Source organism: Kogia breviceps, chromosome 6 (genome assembly GCF_026419965.1).
Source record: "Kogia breviceps isolate mKogBre1 chromosome 6, mKogBre1 haplotype 1, whole genome shotgun sequence".
Lineage (NCBI taxonomy): Eukaryota > Metazoa > Chordata > Mammalia > Artiodactyla > Physeteridae > Kogia > Kogia breviceps.
Genome location: NC_081315.1, coordinates 142,537,002 through 142,564,069, shown reverse-complemented (window position 1 = coordinate 142,564,069; position 27,068 = coordinate 142,537,002). Strand labels below are relative to the sequence as shown.

The following is a 27,068-nucleotide window of genomic DNA, read 5'->3' as shown; positions in this document are numbered from 1 at the left end:
TATATACCTGTTTCTCTTTTTCCTGGTAAAGAATTCCTTACTACTAGAAAAGAAATTTTCAAACAAGAACTAAATATTACATCCTAGAAACACAAGACTGAGTGAGTGGCCACATAAATTCTGGCCTTTTAATGATTTGTGAAATAATTGCTACCACTTGCATCCTTACTGCAAGACTAGATACAATACACACATTATTTTATTTAACAATCTCGACAACCTCATATTATTTTATGTATCAGAAAACTGAACTTTCAGAAGAAAAATAATGACTCAGAGTGATAGTAAAAGGCAGAGCAAGGATGTAAATCCACTTCACTTTGCCTCCAAAGTCTAAGCTCTCTCTTTCCACTGTGCTATACCAGGGGTCAGCAAACTTTTTCTTCAACAGGTGAGATACTAAATATTTTTTGTTTTGCAAGCCACAGGTCACTGTTGTAACTAAACTCAGCTGTCACAGCACAAAAACAGCAACAGATAGTATGTAAATGAATGGGCTTGGCTAGGTCCCAATAAAACTTCATGTACCAAAACAAACTGCAGTATGGATTTGGCCCACAGGCTAGTTTAGTGACCCTATTCTGTAATACCTGTCACTGCCTTAAGAGGACTCAAGTCAGTTCACAATAATTGCCATACCAAGATAGAGAAAGGAATCCACATAGGAAATTAATATAGACATTAAGAGTCCAAATCCTGTTTCACTTAATTTAGCACTAATTATCTGGATAGGCACTGTCTCAAGTTTACATAAATTAGCTAGTACTTGTGTGAACTTAATAGAGACTCAAAATTTTAGCTTAGAATGAGCCAAAGGAAAATTCTACTACGTTAGAATGTTGCATTATCTTTTTTAAAAAAATTTGTTTGTGTATATGTGCACACATGCATATATGTGTATACACAGAAAATACCATCTGAATCTAGACTACTCTACCCAGCCAAACTAACATACACATAAGAAGGCAAAATAAAAGAAATCTGGCCATATGAAGACTCTTAAGTTTACTGAAAGGGTAAAAACATGAGAAGCAAAAGATAACTTCTCAAGCAAATAAAGGGTACCTACCAGATCTTTGCTATAAATATCAAGCTTTTTGGTGAACCATTAGAAGCACTGTGTCTAAAGAAAGAAATGGCAGCAAGCAAACTATTGTTCCTATTAATCAGCAATTTCAGCAACCCTAACCAATGCAATAAGGCATGGGGGGAAAAAAAAAGGTATAAATACTTAAACTGCTTACAGATTAATATAACGGCCTACATAGAAAAAATTTTTTAATCAACTAAAAAATCTCCTAAACCTAACATCAACATTCAATAAGGATATCAACATACAAAAACTATAACAATATTCATTTGGAATACTGTAACGGGAAAGGGGGACATGTAAGGATAATGCTAAGAGTAAATTTGCTAAAGTTATTACACAACAATTACACTAAAAAATAAATAGGAGATACATGCATTCTAGTATGCAAAGACTCAATGTTGTTTAAGATCTCCTGATCCTCAAACAGTAATCTATATGTTAAATGCAATTCGAATTAAAACTCCAAAAGAAACTTTCTAGAAGATCAATTAACTCTACAGTTCTTACATAAGCAAAAATTAACATGTAAAACCAAGAAAAATCGAAAGACATAGTGTTAGATTAAGAAGAGAAAAATGGATAAGAAGAGAAACCCTTGTACTGATGTCAATACAACATAGAGCAGGGAGTATGGACAGCCTATTCAATAAGTACTATTTATGAGTCAGCAGTCTTTTATCCAGGGATAAAAAAAGCTACCCTCCACCTCACATCACATATAAAAATTCTCCAGATGAATAAACAGCCAAGTGTAAAAATAACAAAGCCAATATTATAAGAAAACATAGAAGATATTTATAAATATATTTTACATTTTGAAGGAGAAAAGCCTTTCTAAGCAAGACCCAGAAACCATAAAAGACTAAAAAACTTTGATTTCAGAAAAATTAAAGCTTTTACATAAAGAAAGACACCCACTGTAAATAAAGGTAAGACCTAAGTGACAGGAAGAAAATATCTGCAACACATAAATAAGGATTACAGTCCTGAGTATGCAGAGAACTCCTACGAACCAAGAAGTTTCAAAATAAAATGGGCAAAAGATATGAACAGGCAATTCACATAAGAAACCTAAAGGCCATATGAAAATGTACGCAGGCGTTCCACTCTTAAAAAATCTAGGAATTATAAACGAGATGTCCTTCCCAAAGTAACACAAATGTAAAGGATGGACAATTTTCAGTGTTAGCAATAAAATAAAATATCAGTACACTGTTGGTGGCAATAAAAACCTTTTATGGAAGGCAACTTTATACATTTCTGGTACTCTTTGACCTAGCAATTTCCACTTCTAACAATCCATACTAAAACATGTGCATAATGATGCCCTATAGGACATTTACTGTAACACTGTAAGGGGTGTGTGTGTGGGGGGGACCCACATGGATTCCCACATAGCCATTAACATGACTGATGATATTAGCTGTGCCCAGACATGGAACAATACTACAAAATGAAGGGGAAAAAGTGTAAATTTCAGAACACTATGAGTCATATCCCATTTATGGGCTACAAAAATAAAACGAACAAAACCGCCACAAGAGCTACCCTGAAAGGTGTGTACAGAGCACGTGGGCACACAAAGCTCTGAAAACGGTGAGTGTGCACAAAGGAAACGGAACGTTTCACAGGGCTAGCCCTTTGAAAGAAGGTAGCCTGTGGGTAGGAGAAAAGGGAAAGGGGATTTTCTCATTTGCTAGTTATTTTTCTAAGTTGTTTCAACTGTGTATGTTAAGAGTCAATTGTGCATTATTTGCATAATTTGAAGAAGAGGTGGAAGGCAGGAGGAGTGAACAGGAAAGTAAACAGGGACTTCCCTGGTGGCGCAGTGGTTAAGAATCCACCTGCCAATGCAGAGGACACAGGTTTGAGTGCTGGTCTGGGAAGATCCCATTTGCCGCAGAGCAACTAAGCCCAAGCGCCACAACTGAGCCTGCGCTCTGGAGCCCACGTGCCACAACTACTGAAGCTCATGTGCCTAGCGCCCGTGCTCCGCAGCAAGAGAAGCCACCGCAATGAGAAGCCCGCGCACCGCAATGAAGAGAAGCCCCCGCTCGCCGCAACTAGAGAAAGCCCGCACCCAGCAACGAAGACCGAATGCAGCCATAAATAAATAAATAAGTTTTATTTATTTGAAGAAAGGAAGGTAAACAAAAGAAGCCAGAGGATCACTGCTCTCGGCTTCAATTATAAATTGTCCTGTAGATTCTCACTGGCATCTTCTTGCCACTTGAAGAAGCAACGACAGATAGAGATTCAAGTGAAATCTGTACAAGCATTTCTATATGTGACCTTAGAATGTTCTAAATTGTTCTTGGGCAACAGGAAATATAATTTAATAACAAATTAACAGAAAGATCCAAAGGTCTTTAGCAGGAGGAAGTATTGAAAGTAACCAACCATAACCTCAGGAGAGGCATAAACTCAGGACCAAAGAAAAAAAATCTGACCCAGTTTTTATGTCCCAACTCCTGTAACATTTTTGCCACGAAAATGTCACAAAATATTTGGATGAACAATTAATTTTTATCTTTCTACATTCCTAGGTCACTTTTATGCTGAGATCCTTTCCCAAATAATTAACTAAGGAAGACTTCTCCCTACACATCCTGACATCTTGCTATAAAAATGGCATGTTAAAACTGGTCAAGTAAATCACTGAGCAATTTCACTGGCTTAATTCTAAGCTGGGTTTTAATGTTCAAGCAATATTTACCTTTTAGTAGGTTAATTATAAATTATTACTAAAGGAGAAATAACTAGATATACTGAAGGCCAACACTAATATAAAATTAGTAGAGTATTGTACTTAACAATTTATAGTATTGGATAAACCAGATATTAAATGTTAAGTTCATGAAATTCAACTCCTTAAAAGCTAATGATCAGTTACAAATTAAATTCTTGCTTAACTTTTGAAAGGACTAAAGTAAACGGTATTTCTCTTTTGTTGCTTAGAAAAATTCACAAAATGGTCATCACCGTTTTCTTTCTTTTTTTTTCTTTTTTTTTTTTTTGCCGTACGCGGGCCTCTCACTGTTGTGGCCTCTCCCGTTGCAGAGCACAGGCTCCGAACGCGCAGGCTCAGCGGCCACGGCTCACGGGCCCAGCCGTCAGTCATCACCATTTTCTAAAGCATGTATAACATCGTCCCACAAGGTGCTTAATAAAAAGCTCAGGAAAGGGACTTCCCTGGTGGCACAGTGGTTAAGAATCCGCCTGCCAATGCAGGGGACACGGGTTCGAGCCCTGGTCCAGGAAGATGCCACACGCGTGCCACAACTACTGAGCCTGCGCTCTAGAGCCCACGTGCCACAACTATGAAGCCCACAAGCCTAGAGCCCGTGCTCCGCAACAAGAGAAGCCACTGCAATGAGAAGCCCGTGCACCTCAACGAAGAGTAGCCCACACTCGCTGCAACTAGAGAAAGCCTGCTTACAGCAACAAAGACCCAACGCAGCCAAAAAAAAAAAAAAAAAAAAAGCTCAGGAAAATATCTACATTACACAAAAACATAAGTACACACATACACACCACAGAAACAATAAGAACTCTTTGATTATTATACCTGTATCAGCTTCATGTTCTTTATTCTCATCTGTAAGGGGGTTGTCGTGAAGCTTCAAATAGATCTCTATAGCAATTCTTGCTGCCTTGAAGTAAAATGGATGCTGCCGAAGTACATCTTCTAGTTTTAATAAGTCCACATATGATCTAAGGGTAATCTTCCTCATACAGTATGTATGAAAGTCAAACTGGTCATCAGTGATTTCTATAAAATGCTAACAAAAGTATCTTTTTTTATTACAGTGAAGTATAGCAATAGCAAAGAAACTACAAAAATGAAAGCCTTGAAATTACTTGTTTCCTAGGCATGAAAAAAATTAGTAAAATTTTAAAATATTAAAAATGACAGTAATTCAATTTAAATACTTTGCATATCAAATAAGCAAATATAATTGGCCATCACCTAGCATAGTATAATGGCATACATTAGGCACTGTATTACTTGTTGAATGAAAGGAAACACAATGCTTTAAAATATATATATTTATTCCTTCCTTAATCATACTTAAATAAAGCTATCAGGACAAATCCAACAGAATTTATTAGCATACATAATAGTGCAGTACAGTAGATTTACATGTTAAACATTCAGTCTTTATATTTAGAACAATTTGCAAAGGATTTTAATACTGCAGTATTTGGTAATTTTTCTGAGAATACAAATCTGAATCCTATGCAATGAAATGCTGGTATGTGGGAGAGAAATCAATCAGTGAGTAAGTAAGTCAAGCAACCAGAAGCTAACACATTTCAACTAAGCTCTGGGGTTCTCGACTTAATAACAGAACAAGCATGAAATTATATAAATTATTTTTATATATGAAAATCACAAAAAAATGGAAGCCAACTACTAGTGATAGAAATGACTCAGAAGTGAAAAGGACTAAGAAAAGAATAAATTTATCAGAACATGAGGAATTACGTAGGTTACAGAAGTACTGTGAAAAGGCTTCACAGCTTATAAATAATATTTATCAGGGCATAAGGCGCCACCAATCAACCCCACAACAAACAGGTTTCTGGGATTGCTTAGTGAGCTTTGTATGTATTAATGAAGCAGAAACATTCAGAAATCAATGAAGACGCAGCCAAGATACAAACTTTCCCTTAAGTTTCTTACATGAATTCCGGCAGGAAGGGTAGACAATGGGGAAGTCTGCTTAATACAGTCTCTATTATTTCCATTATAAAATTTGAAAAACGTGAACACTGGTTTTTAGAAATCACTTACTATACATTATAAGGTGAGAGAAAAGAAAAAACTATATAGGATTTCCTCAAAACTTTCAATGTGTAACAAAATGAAATGAGAAACTTTTATGTATGCGGTACTTACTCTCTCAATCTCATGACATTTCTTAAGTGCTTCACCAAATTTATTCATTGCCTTATAAGCTTGGGCACATTCTGTCTGGAACCACATGCATTGCATTTCATTTAAATTCTCAACTGCTGATGTTCCTTCCTATATGAAAAGCACACATACTCAAAGACAATTTCTTATTAAATACATTATTCCACCACAGGATTTAAGAAGGAAAGATGGTCAACTGATCTGAATTCTTTCAAAATAATTTTCTAATTTTTTAAACCATTCTCAGGGTAAGAGGGACTAGTTAATATGTGAAAGAAATTAGAATTGTATTTCTAACCACTAAAAAAATATACACATATACCCTTGTAAATGATTAATCAAAAGGTCTGCATAACTGGGGATGGAAAGTAACATAAGAAACAGAACAGTAACACACAGCAGATGTTCAATTAATATTAGTTCCCTTCGCCCTTAAAAATTTCAACTGAACATACATAATATAAATCAGAGTTTAAAAACCCACTGTACAACCATATTTAAAAAATGATGTTTTATACTAATATTGATTTCGGTTTTTTCTGACAAGGCAGTTTAATTAAAATCCTGTCTTGATATTAAAAATATCAGACGTAAACTTTGAAAAATAAACAAGGTATACAAGTATGAACTATTTATTCACAAGCAAGAAAACTAGCTGTACGAACCCTTGTAAACTTTGAGCACATTTCTTCAGCCTCTTTTATCAGATTGGCTTTTAGCATGTATTTTGCACACTTGGAGTTGATAAATCTGTCTGCTGTGTCCAAGGCCTGGGCCTCATCCATCCACCTCGCAGCTTCTTTAATATTCCCAGCATGCTAATAATAACAGGGTACAAAAGCAAAATAAACCAGTCAGAGCATGCTAATTTTACTATGCAGGTAATTAGTTTCCTGTTCATAAATAACTAAAACACAAATGGAAGAAACAGTAATCTTCTGTCTCTTACGCCCCATATCAATGTAGATGCATACATTCTACAGAAATATAAGTTCTGATACCTTTCTGGCGATGTAGAATATAAGCTCTCTGATTGTAAAGACTTGTTTTAAAAATTTTGTCTACTGTTATAACCTCATTGACTACACACTACAACAGTGCCTGGCATATAGTGAATACTCAAAAATAATCATTGAATCAAAGAATAAATAATAATCAAAATCTTTAAGCCAGAACAACATAATTTAATGTAAAGGTCATAAAAGGCAAAAGGATGGTCAAATTTCTACTCCAAAAGAACCATGGAAACATTACAATCAGGACCACTGGTGGACATTCCACAATGATCCTCACTCTACTTCGTCTAACTAGTCCATCTGGCAAGGGCACAAAACTAATGAGCCTTACTTGGCTTTAAAAAGGTGCTTTTGAAACATTACTTGGGGGACTTCCTGGTGGTGCAGTGGTTAAGAATCCACCTGCCAATGCAGGGGACATGGGTTCAAGCCCTGGTCTGGGAAGATCCCACATGCCGTGGAGCAACTAAGTCCATGCACCACAACTACCGAGCCTACACTCTAGAGCCCACGAGCCACAACTACTGAGCCCGCCGCGCGCCTCGAGCCCGTGCTCCGCAGCAAGAGAAGCCACCGCGATGAGAAGCCTGCGCACCGCAATGAAGAGTAGCCCCCGCTCACTGCAGCTAGAGAAAGCCCGCGCACAGCAACGAAGACCCAACGCGGCCAAAAATAAATAAATTTCAAAAAAAAAAATTAATTTCATAATTTTTTGGTAAATGAATTATTGGTTTACAATCTCTTCCCCACGCGCTTTTATTACTAAATTGTATTCGTGTTAAGATAGTAAAGTGACAACTTTATTTTAAGATGATTTTTCTCAAGCAAGACCCAGGAGTTGAAGAGGCAAAGAGGTAATACGTAGAATTCACAGTAGACATCTTCAGTTTCGTTTTAAGATTACCAGATACTGATATATATGATCTTACTGAAATGTTAATAGAAACGAACATTTCACAGCAAATGTAATTATTTTTTATTATCTATAGCCTTGCTACTTAAAACCAAGAAAATAACCAGATATGTGTACGAACAGCCACATATATGAATGACCATATGTATATATGTATACTTGTGTTTGTACATAAACAGGTATAGACGGGGGAGCAAAGGAGCATGGCCCCGACAAGCCTCAAAGTAGTCAGACTGAGAAACGTTCTGTATTTGTTGCTCCGTGTTTTGCGAGCTATCAAATACACCATTTCTCTTACCGCATTCAGACTCTATAGCATGTGTTTTCTTAATCTGTGTCTCACTGCCTCGTAAGAAAGGAGGAGAAAAGGTTTTTACCTTATAGATTTTAGCTTTCACAAGAAAGAGTTCTATCAGCGTGGGTGTACTTTCGATAGCGGTATTTATGTACCCCAGGGCGACAGACGGCTGCCCAGTCCTGTCGTAGTGCTGTGCCAAGTAGTACTGGACCCAAAGTAACGTGGTCGGTGGTTCTTCCTTCCCATCGTCTTCGAAAAGTGCGGGGGTGGGGCAGGAAAGAAAGCAAGCTTAGTCAGTAGCGATATTAGTAACATACTAGCCACCGCAAAGTGGCTCTATCTTTATTAACAAGGGAAGCAGCTCAAACCATGTGATTTATGCATCTAGTTATGGAACCAGCTCTAACCCTATAAAATCTTTGGAAGGGACCACGCTTTCTGCTCTGTATGATTATAGCTCCTAGCACAATGCCTTGCACAGTAATAACTTCATATAGTTAACATGGCAGATGAATGAGATCAAAGCTATAACAAATTACCTAAAAAGAAAACTGAGGGGAGGGAGGGGAAGGGGAGGGTTCGGGGGAGAGGACACAACGACTTGTACTAGAACTATGAGTATACTGATCAGGATGTTATGTATGAGGGTAAAAAATAAATAAATAAAGAGAAAATTTCCATTAATGTGACAGTAAAAAAAGAAAAAGAAAAAAGAAAGGCATGACTGCTTAATTGGGTTTTAGCTAATGTACCAAACTCTACATAAATATACTTGTGATGTGGTTATTCTGAATTTTGGTGATTATAAGATTCTTAATATATTTTAATATTATTCTGAATATGCAACAATGCATAATTTAGGTTAAATAAAAATTATACCCCAAAAATGAGATGAGTAAAAATACTTATTTTGTATTTTAGTTCATAATTTTATTTTTTATATACTCACAAGAAAGTGTGTAAGTTAAATATACAACCCACACATTAAAAAATGATTTTTTAATACAAATTTCTAAAAGCTAAGAACTGTTATTTGCTTTCACAAAAAGCAACAGAGTGCTTGTTTGTATCCTAGTAGAAGTAGGCTGGCTCAGTGGACAAACAATAGGAGTGGAACTCACCAACTCCCGTTCTGATAGATCTGCAACTAAAGTGCTGCATGTTCTTGGGCATGTCATTGAACCTCTTCCACATTTGTAAAATATGTAGGAAAATGCTGATAATCAAAGGAACATCATGATGATTAACCAATGAAACCATGGTAACGCCTTCTAAAAAGTACTATTTAAATTCATCTGAGACCTAGAAACAGTGATCAACTCAATAACAATAAGCACCCCAGGTCCCACACTGGGCTTGTCCACTGTGGGAAACAGGGCTCCTTGGGAAAAGCAACTGGTTACATGTCTGCTGTGGGCAGTATACAATAGACTATTTTGTCACACCAAACTGAAAGGAAGCTATCAACTACTATCCTAGTATGTGAAGGCTTAAACCATTTGAAACTGCAAATACGTTTAAAGTCATGAATTCATAATAATACCTTTAAAGCATGTATTGGCCATCTTTGAAGAATGCTACTAAATCAATTCATATTTTGAAAACTGGTCAAGAACAAAAAAGTAGGCTAGGCAGGGGAGAAAAAGCAGCATTTATCTTGCTTTTTCTATACAAACTGAAATACTGCATAAGCAGATAACAGATAGTATCTCTTTTTAAGATAATAAAAAATGAATGGTAGAATATCACTAGCTTGTAATTCTTAACAGTTCTTAACATATGAAACAAATACTTCATGCCTCCTGATCAAAGAACAGCCCACCATCTTGAAATAACCTTGCTCATCCCTTTGTCTTTAAAACAAAAAGGAAAAAAAAAAAAAAATCAAATCTCATCAAACCTGCAGTCAGACCTTTCCATTAGAAGTTTCTGTAATGATGGAAATGTTCTGGATCTGCCCTAATAGGGTAGGCATTATATTTGCATTAGCTATTGAGCAGCACTTGAAATGTGGCCAGTGCAACTAATTAAATTTTTTATTTAATTAAAAAAATTTTAATAGCCCCATGTGGCTAATGGCTACCATACTAGACAGCACAGCTCTGCATCCAACTACCAGTTTATAACAAATCCAGAGGACAGAGAAATAACATGTTAAGCGACACCATACAGGTGTATTCAGCAAAATCTATACTGTAGAAAAACTCAAGGAAAACAACGAACTTCTTTAATAAATAAATTGCAGGAAGAAGAGAAGATAGAGGGAAAGCCGACAGGTTTATAACAGAGGGTTAAGAGACATATCAAAGAAACTCAAAGTATAGATTTCACCTGGATCTTCATTCAAACAAACTTCAAAAACAAAGAGAAAAAATGCTATTTCCAAGACACCTGGAAATGTAAGCATGGACTTTTTGCTTTGATATTAAGAGAGTATTAATGGACAAGTATGGTGATGCTATTATGGTTATAATCTTTAGAATATTGAAATATTCATGGATGAAATGATGTGATGTTTGGGATCTGTTTTAGAATAACATGGGAGTAAGGGAAGTAGGTAAGAATACAGATGAAATAAGTTTGGCCATGAGATAAAAATATACTACTGAAGTTGAATGGCGGGTAAATGGAGTGTCATCATACTATTACATCTAATTTTGCAGGTGTTTTAAGTTTTACATAAAATTTTCTTCAATAAGCTACTGTTGTTATCTTCTTACCAATGCACATTTCACACAATGTGTACATTAATGCACCTTCATCTTAAAGGGAAGAAAAGTGTAAATATGCTAAGCTTACTGACTGAATAATGAAAAATACTGACCTTCTGATCAAGAATTTCACAACATATTAAGATTTTCAAGATTTTTTTAAAACATAAAACTTGAGCACTTACCACTGGGGTTAAATAACCGGCAGCTTTTTAGAGACGTTTCATAACCTACTACTAGTTCTTCTATGATCGCCACCTAGAGTACAAACACACAAGCGCACTTTAATAAAAAAAAAATATATATATAGTTACTATGCTTGTGCAAAATGTGTTATTTACTACTAGAGGGCTAAATAAACATTCCGATTCCCCCCTCCACCTCTCTCTCTCTCTCTCTCCCTCTCATACACACACACACACACACACACACACACGCACACACATCTTTTTATAAATCTCTTAACCTTGGATAAAAATTTTAAACCATACATTTATGAAGGTGTGTTTTAAGGCAAAACTTTCCAAAAAACTTACTGGCAACTCCTTTCCCTGCTATAAAATAAAGCATCAAGCTGAACTAGAAATCAGGAAAAGGTTGGACAAAAAGAGGTAATGTTAGGGATGATTTTTATCTTCGTTCATTTTTACCTCAATTCACATGAATAACGCTCACAGTTAACATTGGCACTTCAGGAATCAAGAATTAAAGACTGTGTAGAAAGAAATTCCACAAGCATATGACAGCATCCACTCTCAATTCCATCACCAAGGGGAAAGTGTCAGTAAAAGAGAAGCATGGCGCCGTGGCTGGGTTTCTGACATCCAGGAGAGTGAGTGGCTGTCCCAGTTCTGGTCTCTCCTGAGTCATGACTGTACTACTTACTCCTGGCTTTGTAAGAGATCTGTGAATACTTTTAATTTATTAATTCCCTTCTTTGCTTAATCCATCTATAATGAATTTGTTACTACAGAAGCTCTCTTAAATGACCTCAACTTAACTGACTCAACAGGTTAACACCAGCTCTCTCCATTCCCTCAGAAGACTGAGAGGACTGCATGGCCACAGCTCGGTGAATCAGGTGCACCCGTGCTCTTCTCCCACAAGGTGAGCTACATGCTTATTTACTAAGAGGGGTGTTTTCCCAAACCTGTTTGAATTAGTTGCATTCATTATCATCATTGCAGAATTTAATTCAATATTATATAAACTGAAGAAATGAGAACAAAAAGAACTGCTTCTATTAAATCGAAGACCATGGAAAGACTCACAGATAAATTAGACATTTTTTACCAATTTAGGTTTAAAAAGACAACCATAAAGGGAAAAGTCATAACAATGTATATGATTCTACAACCAAGACTGCTTCACAAGCATCACGTTCTCACTGCACCAAAACTAGAAGTAAAATACCATATTCTATCAACGTGATTTAATCAAGGGGGAAAAAAAGGTGAGACAGTCATCAACCAAGCCCATATCTTGGACCTCTCAACAAAAGACTGGCAGATAAGTGCCCTTTATATGCTTTAGGTTTAAATGTTTAGCATGTTTAATCTGTCCCACCTTTAAGGTGTTTTTTTTTTTTTTTAACCCAGCCAACATGTCTGATGCCACTGTACTTATAAACAAAATAATCTAAATTAAGATTAAAACATCCTTGGGACTTCCCTGGTGGTCCAGTGGTTAAGAATCCACACTTCCACTGCAGGGGGCATGGGTTCGACCCCTGGTTGGGGAACTAAGATATCCCATGCCATGCAGTGCGGCCAAAGAAAAGAGACTAAAACACCCTTTAACAAGCATTTTGAATATTGTAATACATAGCTGAAAGAGTAAGCTGACTTACTGGGACAGCAAACAAACTCTTCTGAATTTTTTTTCTACCAAATAAAAAGGAGAAAGATTACTAAGCTTCAACTTAGTTAAAAAAAAAAAAAAAAAAAATCACTTCTGGCTTTCACCATGAGCAGGAATTAGGGAAAATATTGAAGAAATCACTACCTTACCAACTTTTCATCCCTGTACCAACTCATTAAAAAGTACACATCAGAAACAAAAGACAGAACAAATAAGCAGTAACTTAGTCAGCTAAAGAGAGCAGAGGATGAAAAGGAAATAAGAGGCACAGAAGCATTTAAACTGCGAGCTAGGAAGACCGTTAGCAGATTCACAATGTGTATACTACGTGCACAGGTGGCCAAGAACCGATGATTCCAAGTACTGAGCAAAGAAATGATAGTCAAAACACAAAACCAAACCAAACCATTGTATTTTGCTTTACCTTTTCTTTATCTTTGTAGAGAGACCTCAAAGTATTGAAGACTGGTGGACAACCCTTGCTGAAGTTCATCCTTAGGAACTTATCCAAACATTCTTTAAACTTCCCACCTTGGAAGAAAAAAATCCTGTTGACTTACATGTACCCAGACAACTCTAAAAATGCATACATTAAAATCTTAACATGCACACTCATGTATTTGAAACCAAGGAAAGACACTGTATATCATAGCACCCTTTGCCTTCACCATGACTCTCACTTACCAGATAAGAAGTTTAAGGGCAGTCTTCTTGGCACCAATCCCCTGGGATACTTAGTCCAGGCCTCCTCATAAATTTTTAGTCGTTCTAACATATTAGCTACAAACCAAAAAAAATATTTTTTCATATGTAATTAAAACATTTTTCTAGAAAATTACAAATTTCTGAAAATATATAAAAATTACCATATTAAACAGAAAATTTGAACACGGGAAAAATTATTCATAATCTAACCACCTAAATATATCAACAATCATTTTAGAATACTTCTAATATTTTCATATTTTAACCTATAATCATATAAAATACATAATTTTCCTTATCCTGCTCTGCTTTAGGTGGCCTTTCAAAATCTGCCTGCTCTACTGTAGTTCCAAGAAAGGCTCGGTTATTATGTTTCCACCTACGGCTTCTCCGGTATTCTCTTCAGCCTCTCCTCTAACTCCTCTCCTTTGATTTATCTTGGAGCTTCTGGATTTATCCTCTATCTTCCATTTCTCCATATTTCTTTTATATTTTCTTTTACTCTCAGGTAAGAACTTTCCTTGTTCAATCTTTCACTTCACTAATTTTCCTCAGCTGTGGCCCCTTATAGTTAATCTATTAAGATTTTCATGTCACATCAAGAAGTAGGTTTTTCATTTCCCAGATTCCTAACAGGCGCTTTCTCTTAACTATGCATATTTCACTGCCTCTCTTCATCTTAGGCTTCTCTATGAGCTCCGCTCTCCCTTTGGCTGGCACTGATGACGACTTTCCCAACGCTGGTGTTACGACAGAGGATGACATTCTTTGTACAAAGTTGCTCTCACATTTATCAATGTACCAGGAATAGTTCACTATCAGTCTTGTGGGAAACTTCGCTTCAAATTCGATCATCCTGGCTAAAGACTCTGCCTTTTTGTAGATGACACGCTTCTGGGCTTGTCCTCACAAGTAGGTCCTATTTGCGGGAGAGAATGGTTGGGGAGAAGAGAGTCTCCGGACCAAGTTTATTGGGTCCTTCTTCCCACATAGGAAACAGTGCTTCCCTTGCAGCTCGGCAACATCCACTGGCCCCTGGCAGGCCACTCTGCTACAGCCACAGGTTATCACAAAGTCTTTCCTTTGGGGAGACATTTCCATTTCCACATTTCCCTTTCATGTTTCTGATGCTGCTATGCATTTGTAAATTTTTCAAACTTGTTTCTAAAATTCTTTTCACAACTCTTTCTTTGAATTTGTTGTAGAAGAGAGGTTTCAGAAAACGCTTAGTCTACCATATTAAATGGAAGTTCACAAATGTACTTCTATATTCAGATTTGGAACCAATTCTTTTTTTTAATTAGTTTTTCTCCTGTTAACCTTTCTCTTTTTAAAATATCTATTGATTTACTTAGGCTGTGCCAGGTCTTAGTTGAGGCACACGGGATCTTCGTTGAGGCATGTTTAGTTGTGGCATGCGGACTTCTTAGTTGTGGCATGCATGTAGGATCTAGTTCCCCAAACAGGGATTGAACCCAGGCCCCCTGCATTGGGAGCGCAGTCTTACCCACTGGACCAGCAAGAAAGTCCCTGAACCAATTCTTAACCAGTTCTTCTAGTTATGATTTTCACTGAGTTAACACAACATATATTAACAAAAGAAGCAATTAAAACTTAGAGAGTAAGTTTTAACCAATGCTACCTGGCTTGAGTGCCTTTTCCAAGCCTTTGTAATAGGCCCAGTTTTCAGGATTTCTCTCTTGTAATCCTCTGTAAACATCAGCTGCATCTTCCAAACGACATAATTGCAACAGAAGTTCCCCTGATAAAAAACAAATTAAATTAAGTATCTTCTGATTATAACTTTAAGTTTTTCTCAAACTTTCTCTTAAAACCTCTTCAATATTGGGAAGTGGGTAGATTTGGTATCCTCCTGAGTTCTCAATTCCCTTCAACAAGACTATTTACCATGTTACTTTATTGTCTCTCCTTTTTGAAAGTTCATGTGTAGAAATGTCATCCCCTTCACATCCTCAATTTATTCAGGTATTTTTCTAACTCCAGGTACTCTCTCAAGGTCACTGAACACAGTCACCAAGCCATTATCTACTACTCAAGTATTCCTGACAACGTATGGACAATTTCAAAATCCAAATTAATGCCCCAACCCAATACCCGAACCTTATGATGCCCTGGTCAACTAGGAAACGATTGTGCTCTAGCAGCCCATAAGCATGGTCACATCGCCTCTCTTCCCACTACTGTTTTTTCTCTCTTCCAAATATGCATCTTGCTTTAAGCTTAACTATCTTGACTTTCTTCTTCTTGTCTCACTAATCCAACCCTCCAAGCCCAGAGGAAAACCGTTCCCTTTTCTTCACGCCTTTCAGCAACCTGTAGGCTCACTGCTTGTCTCCTCTGGGTTGCATGACCAACCTCAGCCGTGAATGACATCAGCAGCCCCAAATATGAAAACTCATCTCAAAACCTAGGCTCCCTCATTTACCAATTTTAAGGCCTGGATCGCCCCGAGTGCTTGCTGGCTGTACACCTTCTCATAAAAGAAGTCAGCAGATGAATGGACTGAGGCACTGGTTTCACTAGAAATATATGAGCTCCAAACTCACACAAGCCTCAAACACTGCTCAGGAATCCTTTTCCCTACCTTAATGGGCTCCCATTCACCAAAGATATTATTTTCAAACCAGGACTTCACCCTTGCACCCTTTCTATTATCAGATAATAAAAATGAACACTTACTGAGAGTGAAAGTGACTTTTAAATGTTTTACTTGCATTACTTAATTCAATTCTCAAAGCTCTATGAGATAGGTTACTATTATTTGTGTCATTTTAAAGCAGAGAACATAAGTAAACTTGTCAAGGGTCTTTCAGATAGTTAACTGTTAAGAGTCAGGATTTGAACCCAAGCAATTTGGCTAAATGAGCCCATATTCTTAATGTTTATACCCTCAGTGGTTCTCAACCAGGTGCACTTTTGCCATCCATGAGACATTTAGCAATATCTTGAGACATTTTTGGTGTCACAGTAAGGAGAGCGGGCGCTATGGTATCTGATAGGTAGAAGCTACCAATGCTGCTAAACATTATACAACATACAGAAGACTTCCACCTCCAACACCTCGGTCCCAAAATGTCAACAGCGCCAAAGTTAACGGTCAGCTCTACACTAACCAAAAGCCTACTTCACTAAAAACATAAATAATATTCTGCAGCTTTTCTCCCCTACGCTACACCCATCCACATTTCCTTCCCTTAATCTTTACCCACCTTTCCCTTGTAGAAGAAACTGATGGTATAAGAATTAACAATGGAACTTTCTGCCTAACTATGCCCACTCACCCACGCCAGGAAATCCCTAAATTATCCTGACTACCCACCACTAACATCAATGCCCTTAATTCCTGGAATATCCAACGACTGATGATTCTACTCTTTGTTCCCTTCTATTCTCTTTATATGCCCTGTCCCCAATACCTGATTCACTGGAGATATCAAAACATGTTTTGTGGAACGAACTGATGGCTCTGTTTCCTATTTCACTGAGAAAATGGAAGCATCTAGAAGAGAACTCCCAAATACCCACTACATCGACACACCTACTTGCCCATACACTCTACCATCTCTCACTACTGTGGATGAACTATTCATTTTGCTATCTAAGCCCAACCTTTCAACTTATCCACTAGATCACATACCCTCTACTGTACTGCATATTGTCTCATTATCCAGTGAGCATAAGCAAATGCTGTAAAAATCTTTTGATCCTATAACCCATTCCATCCACCACTACCCTATAGGTGTTTCCTATACAGCAAAACTACTTGTATGCATCATTTGTGCATGCTATCTTCAATTCCTCTACTTAAATCTCATTCAAATCTACTTGATCTGTTTGGGCTTTTACTACCCTCCTTCCAAACGTGCAGAACGTTTTTTTGTTAAGGTCATCAGTAACTTCCAAATTGCGAAAACCATGGGTCAATTCCGAGTCCTCCGCTTGAGCTGTCATTCTTCCTCACTAATAAAGTTATAAAAATAATAAAACAATGTACTTAAGAGTATTTTGAACAATGTCACATATTTCCATAAAGAAACTGAGGGTCAAGCCTTGCCTCTCATCATTTAGCTGGTTAGCAGCCAATAAAGGAACTCAAACTAGTTTTTTCAGTCTCATGAACTTCTCAGTAAGTCAGAAACCTCCTCCTTCATAACTAACAGACTGCTAAGGGATGATCAGCTCAAGTGCGAGAGGGCTGCCATGGGTCTACAGCTCACGAATGAGCTCCAGGCGCCTTGGACTTCCTTTCTTTTCTTGCCAGCAGTATTATCCTCTGCTGAAAAGTCCATCAGGCAAATGGTGGCTCTACCCACTCTGCACACAGATACCACACTTTCTAGTGTTCACCTTCAAGGGAAGCCAAAGAAATCTGAAACCAACAAACTTCAGTCGCCTGGTCTCACAAAGGTAAAGGAATATTTCAGATGGCAATTCTTAGGAAGTACGCATATTCTCAATCACTTGTTATTCTTCTTTCACTTTCCATAATCAGTTCCTCAACTTTTAAAACTACAAAGACTCCTTCTTCTCAACCCTCTAATAAACGGCAGAACTGGAGATCTTTATTTAAGGATCTACCCATCCTCCTACCCTAATCCACACATATAAACCCGAATCTCTGGTTTCAATTCATGTTCTATGTTCAGACAGACCTTGAGATAAACCATAAAGAACCCTAGGAATGTCCCATAAGCACTTTAGTAAAGACTGATTTATCAATATATATTACTGACAATAAAGAAATGTGTTGTACACATTCAGTTTTGCCAAAAAGCAGTTTCTAAGAAAATCCTCTGTCTTATAAAATTGAGCAATTGCCTGCAGTGTCTTAATCAAACTCTACAGTATTTTCAGATCAAAGATACTTAAAGAGAAAATATTGTACTGAGTCACTTCATTCAATAATTTATTGTCCACAATTTTTTTTCCTATAACAATATCCATTGTTTGAATGTATTTCCCCACATTACAAATTATTCAAAGTGCATGAGTAAGAAATAGATTTTAACATCAAATCAAGAAGTTGTGTTATATGCAACTATCAGTAGCAACTAGATTTTTCAGTTTTGCTCTTTGTCATAATTAAATACTGGAATAAATTACACTCTTTAAAAAAAATACCTTTGGTTTCTTCTACAGCAAGTTTATCACAAATCTGCTTTTCATAGGTACAAAGATGTTCCAGAGCTTCTCTATAGAGACCTGCTTCCCGAAGAACTTGATTCTGATATAAAAGGAGTTCACTATATTCATAATCCACTTTATCAGGGGATGTCTATATATGGATATAAGGAATACTAACAGTAAGAATTTTGTTTTCATATTAGAAAATTGCTCACACACTCAAATACATATAAGAAGTCAAAGGATAATATATGATGGACAAAATTCATTTTTTAAAACTCCTAAATATCTTTCTAGGGAGCAACTAAGTAAATAATGTCAGCATTAGCTTATAATCCACTGAATAAAATAATCCGTTGTTCTTACATATAATAAATAAATAGGGGAGAAAGGAAAGCTCTTACTTAAGAATAGAATGTCAAATAAATCTAGAAGGAATAAGACAGAAAAATCACCATTTTGAAACTATCATAGGAACAGTTGATTCAGGCAAGAATCATAATCAATGAATGCTAAAACTAGTGGTGAAAGTTTGATGAGGAACAGACTATTCATAAAGTCTCAAATTGTTTATGAAATACAAAGAGAAAAAAATAACAAGTTTATAGTGAAGAAACCTGGCAGATGCCACCTTAATCAAGTAATCAAATGGAACAGACACCACATGACTCAATGTGGTGAACTAAGAAGGGCTTGAAATCACTTCTGTAGTTTCCTGCCAAAAATGCATAACAATATCTAATAATGAGGAAACATCAAACAAATCCAAATATATGGACATTCTAAGAAAGCACTGCCATGACTCTTCAAAACTACCAATGTCATGAAATACAAAGAAAGCCTTTGAAACTTCCAGATTAAAAGAGACTGAAGAGAAATGACAACTAAATGTTAAGTTATGATTCTAAACTGGATCCTGAAATGGAAAAAAAAAAGTCCTAGAAAGGATATAAACAGGTCGATTAGTAAATTTTGAATATGTGTTGTGGATTAGATAATAACAGTCTATCAATGTTAAATTTCCTAATTTTTTGATAATCTACACAGCAGTATCTATACATTTGACAACTATAAAGTTATTCTTAGGAAACACCACACTGAAGCACTTACGAGTAAAACAGCACGGTATCTACAATTACTATCAAATGTTTCAGGAAAAAAATTAAATAGCTAAGTAAATATAGAGACTTTAAGTAAATGTATCAAGTATTAACAATTAGTTAATGTGAGTGAACTTCTAGATGGAGTTCTTTGTACTCTTCTTGCAACTCTTCTGTAAGTTTGAAACTATTTCAAAAAAAAAGTTAGTAAGGCTATATACACTTCTTTCCTTTAATTATATTAAGAATAAGACCTAGTTTACTAGGTATGACTTCTGGTTGTTACCTGTTGTGTTTTCCTAAATTCTTCTAAAATCTTTGCTGCCATTTCATAATCTTCTAATAAATGGTAAGCAATAGCATAACCAATCCATGATGCTCTCTGTGCAGGTCGAAGCTGAAGTAATTGATATCTCGTTTCCTTTAAGAGGGGAAAAAAACACTTCTTCTTAGTTTTACAATGAAAGTAAATGCTTCTTAAAAAGATCATGTTCATTTACCCCACAACACTGAGCAACCTGTAACACAAGGATGGAAATCATAACAGAAAAAAGTTTCAAACATCCACATTGTGTACCTTTACAGAAGCAAAAACGTATTTCTTAAGAAGCACAATGAAGCTTCCAAGATAATCTTGTAATTTTTTAAAAGGTTAAGACCTGGTACCCTTTATTACTTACTGATCTACTTACTCTAAGAAAAGAGGACATGGGGAGGGGGAAGGGTAAGGTGGGACGAAGTCAGAGAGTGGCATGGACATATATATACACTACCAAATGTAAAACAGATAGCTAGTGGGAAGCAGCTGCATAGCACAGGGAGATCAGCTCGGTGCTCTGTGACCACCTAGAGGGGTGGGACAGGGAGGGTGGGAGGGAGACTCAAGAGGGAGGAGATATGGGGATACATGTATATGTATAGCTGATTCACTTTGTCATACAGCAGAAACTAACACACCACTGTAAAGCAATTACACTCCAATAAAGATGTTTAAAAAAACCCAAAACCTATGGGATGCAGCAAAAGCAGTTCTAAGAGGGAAGTCTATAGCAATACAAGCCTACCTCAAGAAACAAGAAAAATCTCAAATAAACAATCTAACCTTGCACCTAAAGGAACTAGAGAAAGAAGAACAAACAAAACCCAAAGTTAGCACAATGAAAGAAATGATAAAGATCAGAGCAGAAATAAATGACATAGAAACAAAGAAAACAACAGCAAAGATCAATAAAACTAAAAGCTGGTTCTTTGAGAAGATAAACAAAATTGATAAACCATTAGCCAGACTCATCAAGAAAAAGAGGGAGAGGACTCAAATCAATAAAATTAGAAATGAAAAAGGAGACATTACAACAGACACCGCAGATATACAATGCATCCTAAGAGATTAGTACAAGCAACTCTATGCCAACAAAATGGACAACCTGGAAGGAATGGACAAATTCTTAGAAAGGTATAACCTTCCAAGACTGAACCAGGAAGAAACAGAAAATATGAACAGACCAATCACAAGTAATGAAATTGAAACTGTGATTAAAAATCTTCCAACAAACAAAAGTCCAGGACCAGATAGCTTCACAGGTGAATTCTATCTAGCATTTAGGGAAGCGCTAACACCCATCCTTCTCAAACTCTTCCAAAAAATTGCAGAGGAAAGAACACTTCCAAACTCATTCTATCAGGCCACCATCACCCTGATACCAAAACCAAAGATATTACAAAAAAAGAATTACAGACCAATATCACTGATGAATATAGATGCAAAAATCCTCAACAAAATACTAGCAAACAGAATCCAACAACACATTAAAGGGATCTAACACCATGATAAAGTGGGATTTATGCCAGGGATGCAAGGATTCTTCAATATATGCAAATCAATCAATGTGATACACCATATTAACAAACTGAAGAATAAAAACCATATGATCATCTCAGCAGATGCAGAAAAAGCTTCTGACACGATTCAACACCCATTTATGATAAAAACGCTCCAGAAAGTGGGCATAGAGGGAACCTACCCCCACATAATAAAGGCCATATATGACAAACCCACAGCAAACATCATTCTCAATGGTGAAAAACTGAAAGCATTTCCTCTAAGATCAGGAACAAGACAAGGATGTCCACTCTCACCACTCTTATTCAACATAGTTTTGGAATTCCTAGCCACGGCAATCAGAGAAGAAAAAGAAATAAAAGGAATACAAATGGGAAAAGAAGAAGTAAAACTGTCACTGTTTGCAGATGACATGATACTATACATAGAGAATCCTAAAGATGCTACCAGAAAACTACTAGAGCTAATCAATAAATTTGGTAAAGTTGCAGGATACAAAATTAATGCACAGAAATCTCTTGCATTCCTATACACTAATGATGATAAATCTGAAAGAGAAATTAAGGAAACACTCCCATTTACCATTGCAACAAAAAGAATAAAATACCTAGGAATAAACCTACCTAGTGAGACAAAAGACGTGTATGCAGAAAACTATAAGACACTGATGAAAGAAATTAAAGATGATACCAACAGATGGAGAGATATACCATGTTCTTGGATTGGAAGAATCAATATTGTGAAAATGACTATACTACCCAAAGCAATCTACAGATTCAATGCAATCCCTATCAAATTACCAATGGCATTTTTTACAGAACTAGAACAAAAAATCTTAAAAGTTTATATCGGGCTTCCCTGGTGGCACAGTGGTTGAGAGTCCGTCTGCCGATGCAGGGGACATGGGTTCGTGCCCCAGTCCGGGAAGATCCCACATGCCGCGGAGCGGCTGGGACCGTGAGCCATGGCCGCTGAGCCTGCGCGTCCGGAGCCCGTGCTCCACAATGGGAGAGGCCACAACAGTGAGAGGCCCGTGAACCACAGAAAAAAAAAAAAAAAAAAAAAAAGTTTATATGGAGACACAAAAGACCCCAAATAGCCAAAGCAGTCTTGAGGGAAAAAAACGGAGCTGGAGGAATCAGACTCCCTGACTTCAGACTATACTACAAAGCTACAGTAATCAAGACAAAATGGTACTGGCACAAAAACAGAAACATAGATCAATGGAACAAGATAGAAAGCCCAGAGATAAACCCATGCACCTACGGTCAACTAATCTATGACAAAGGAGGCAAGGACATACAATGGAGAAAAGACAGTCTCTTCAATAAATGGTGCTGGGAAAACTGGACAGCTACATGTAAAAGAATGAAATTAGAACACTTCCTAACACCATATACAAAAATAAACTCAAAATAGACTCGAGACCTAAATGTAAGACTGGACACTATAAAACTCTTAGAGGAAAACATAGGAAGAACACCCTTTGACATAAATCACAGCAAGATCTTTTTTGATCCACCTCCTAGAGTAATGGAAATAAAAACAAAAATAAACAAATGGGACCTAATGAAACTTAAAAGCTTTTGCACAGCAAAGGAAACCATAAACAAGACGAAAGACAACCCCCAGAATGGGAGAAAATATTTACAAACGAATCAATGGACAAAGGATTAATCTCCAAAATATATAAACACCTCATGCAGCTCAATATTAAAGAAACAAACAACCCAATCCAAAAATGGGTAGAAGACCTAAACAGACATTTCTCCAAAGAAGACATATAGATGGCCAAGAAGCACATGAAAAGCTGCTCAACATCAGTAATTATTAGAGAAATGCAAATCAAAACTACAATGAGGTATCACCTTACACCAGTAGGAATGGGCATCATCAGAAAATCTAAACACAACAAATGCTGGAGAGGGCGTGAAGAAAAGGGAACCCTCTTGCACAGTTGGTGGGAATGTAAACGGATACAGCCACTATGGAGAACAGTATGGAGGTTCCTTGAAAAACTAAACATAGGGCTTCCCTGGTGGCGCAGTGGTTGAGAGTCCACCTGCCTATGCAGGGGACACGGGTTTGTGCCCTGGTCTGGGAAGATCCCACATGCCACGGAGCGGCTGGGCCCGTGAGCCGTGGCCGCTGAGCCTGTACATCCAGAGCCTGTGCTCCACAACGGGAGAGGCCACAAGAGTGAGAGGCCCGCGTACCAAAAAAAAAAAAAAAAAAAACCTAAAAATAGAATTACCATATGATCCAGCAATCCCACTACTGGGCATATACCCAGAGAAAACCATAATTCAAAAAGACACATGCACCCCAATGTTCACTGCAGCACTATTTACAATAGCCAGGTCGTGGAAGCAACCTAAATGCCCATCGACAGATGAATGGATAAAGAAGTTGTGGTACGTTCATACAATGGAATATTACCCAGCCATAAAAAGGAACGAAATTGAGTCATTTGTTGAGACGTGGATGGATCTAGGGACTGTCATACAGAGTGAAGTAAGTCAGAAAGAGACAAACAAATATTGTATATTAACGCATGTATGTGGAACCTAGAAAAATGGTACGGGTGAACCGGTTTGCAGGGCAGAGGTTGAGACACAGATGTAGAGAACAAATGTATGGACACCAACAGGGGAAAGCCGCCGGGGGGGTGGGGATGGTGGTGTGCTGAATTGGGTGATTGGGATTGACATGTAGACATTGATGTGTATAAAACTGATGACTAATAAGAACCTGCTGTATAAAAAAATAAATAAAATAAAATTCAAAAATTTAAAAAAATAGTACAAAGGAAAAAAACCACTGTTTTTTAATACAGTGCCCAACTACTGAGCTAAGATCTATAGAAAACTACTCAACAGGTACTACATGGAAAATTTTTTTTAAAAAGGGACTAAATAAATCTGATTTAATAGACTCATTTAAGGGTTAAAATACAGCTACAGTGCTGATCATTTTGTAATGCAGCAAAGTATAGAACACTATGCTGTGCTCCAGGAACTAATACAGCGTCATAGGGCAATTAAACTTCAAAAACTCCAACCAACCGACCAAACTCAGAGGTGGGAATGGGAGTGTGGTGGGGAGTACAGGGTATTGAATGAAGGTGGTCAAAGGCACACACATCCAATTGTAAGATAAGTTAAGTACTAGGGGTGTAATGTACAACGTGATTAATATAATTAACACTTCTATATGTTATATGTGGAACCTGTTACAAGTAAACCCTAATAGTTGTCAGCACCAGGAACAAATATAATTTTTCCTTTTTCTTTTACTTTGTATCTATATAAAACGATGAATGCTTAGTGAACTTACTGTGGTAACATTTCATGATGTAAACAAAATCATTATGCTGTACACCTTAAACTTATACAGTGCTGTATGTCAATTATATTTGAATAAAACTGGAAGGAAGCCCCCAGCACCCCGCACACACAATGTAGCTACTCAGACAGAATATTAGTCTCCGTGGAGGTAAAAAGAATAAACAAACAAAATACATATATATATAAATGTTACTTTTTCACTGAATTGATTAACGCAATCTTATATAGTAATCCAACTCCGCCTCACAGGCAAATGATGTCTAAATCTGACTAGTCCAGTCATAAACACAATCACCACTGGGAGAAGAGAGCAGATTCAATTAAACTTTCTTTTTAGTGGAAAACTTGTTATCAGAAAGCACTCAAAGTTTTAAATATTTAAACAGTATTTCCTCCTTAGAATAAAAATATTCTCTACTTACCCTGTAACCCTCAAGATCTCGCATTTGAATCTGTAGTAAAGAAAGGTCCCTTAAGATTTGAAGATTGTCTTTATCCCATTTTAGCGCATTTCTGTAACACTTAATGGCTTCATCATATTTCTTGTCTGACCTCTGGAGAAGGCCATAAACATGCCAACCTAAAGGATTTAGTCAAGGATACAACCTCCAGGTCAAGAAATAAAGTTCCAATAATATTCTCTATGAAACTCAGAAAACTACATCTATTTATAAAATTACAAGCTTAAAAAACAGAAAATATAAAGACAGAAGGTAGTTTGATACAGTGGGGAAAAAAAGCACAGCTCTTCGAGCCAGAGAAAACAGGTCTAGCCTGCCTTATTAGCTCTGTAACCTTAAACAAGTGAATTTAATCTTATGTTTCCTCAATTATAAAATATAAATAAAGAGAAAGTCTATACAGCAAAGCACAGCAGTTGGGTGACAAAATGGAATAACATATAAAGTGCTCACTGGATTGCACAAAAATAAATGCTCAATAAATATTAAGAATTATCTTTACTTTTAAAAGGTAAAAGAGGGAATGGGTATCCATGACATGTAATTGTTTTAAATCAAGTGTATTTTCTTTTCCTTAGCTAACAAGGTCCTTGGGACAGACCCTTAGTGCAGTATAAAGTTTCTAAAAATCAACCACTTAAATTTAGGGTGCAGGTGGCCAAAATGGACAGTCTCCTATTCAAAGAACTTAAAGTCTAGTAAGGGATATTACAGATAAGTAAGCAAAATTACAGTAGGTTGTAAAACTGTGCTACAAAGGGGGAAAATATGTAAATAATCCCACTCCTCTAATACGGGTCCTTTTTCACTTTAGATCTTGATTACTGCAAGTCACCCATCCCCCTGCCTTCAGTCTCTCTGCTTTTGCTCTCATCTGCCAGAGTAACCTTTCTAAAACACACACAATCAAAAGAAAAAAGTCTACTTCCCTTTCCAGAAATGAGTAATGTTTCTGTTTCAGATCAGATTCCAACTTTTCAATCTAACAACTTCTACACTCCTTAACAGAGTCAGTAAATAAAGAATTTCTAGGGTGACATGTATAACTGAAAATACATATATAATGTTATAAATTTTATTTGAAAAATAATCTTCATTTTCATGATGCAAATGACAAAGTAAAGGTTAACAAATCTTCTCCGTTGGTTGGAACATGGTTTTAAAAAGCCTGAGATACACTACCCTTCGTAATGTGGCACTCATTACCTACCTTCCTACTCCCCGCACCCCCACTTCAGGACTTGATCAACTCTCTTGAGCACTGCAACACCTTTTAACTGCCTTGAATCTTCTTCTTCTAAAAATCTATCCTCAAGGAGTTTAACACTGCTAAAAATTTAAAGAAATTTATGTTCATCAAGAGGAACCCAGTTAAATAAAGCATGGCAAGTACATACAGAACACTGCACCAACATTAAAATGATGAAAAGATATCTACAAAATCTTATTAATTAACCCTTTGCTTACCTTTTCAGTTTTTGGTTACTCTCAACTCACTCACTTCTGCTTTACTGGATTAGTGATAATTGTTGAACAAATTATAACATTTTATGTAATTCTCAGAAGTGTTAAGCTTCTACCAAGTATCTTCCTTCACTAGACTGTAAGATCCTTGACAGCAAAATCCGCATCTTTTCTTAGTCTGTCTCATTCCAGAC

The 27,068-nt window shown here is 36.7% G+C and overlaps 1 protein-coding gene across 2 annotated transcripts in view; it reads right to left on the bottom strand.

The window, feature by feature from the left end:
• NAA15 (N-alpha-acetyltransferase 15, NatA auxiliary subunit) overlaps positions 1 to 27,068 on the bottom strand; it is a 74,603-nt gene that overhangs the window by 20,283 nt on the left and 27,252 nt on the right. For both annotated transcript variants that reach the window (XM_059066202.2, XM_059066203.2), the window contains exons 4-14: positions 25,372 to 25,529; positions 20,049 to 20,183; positions 18,660 to 18,813; positions 15,160 to 15,279; positions 13,497 to 13,592; positions 13,237 to 13,343; positions 11,138 to 11,210; positions 8,321 to 8,490; positions 6,680 to 6,832; positions 5,997 to 6,125; positions 4,662 to 4,875 (exon numbers count right to left, since the gene is read on the bottom strand). In XM_059066202.2, the coding sequence (XP_058922185.1) occupies positions 4,662 to 4,875; positions 5,997 to 6,125; positions 6,680 to 6,832; positions 8,321 to 8,490; positions 11,138 to 11,210; positions 13,237 to 13,343; positions 13,497 to 13,592; positions 15,160 to 15,279; positions 18,660 to 18,813; positions 20,049 to 20,183; positions 25,372 to 25,529 (1,509 nt within the window). The remainder of the gene's footprint in view (positions 1 to 4,661; positions 4,876 to 5,996; positions 6,126 to 6,679; positions 6,833 to 8,320; positions 8,491 to 11,137; positions 11,211 to 13,236; positions 13,344 to 13,496; positions 13,593 to 15,159; positions 15,280 to 18,659; positions 18,814 to 20,048; positions 20,184 to 25,371; positions 25,530 to 27,068) is intronic.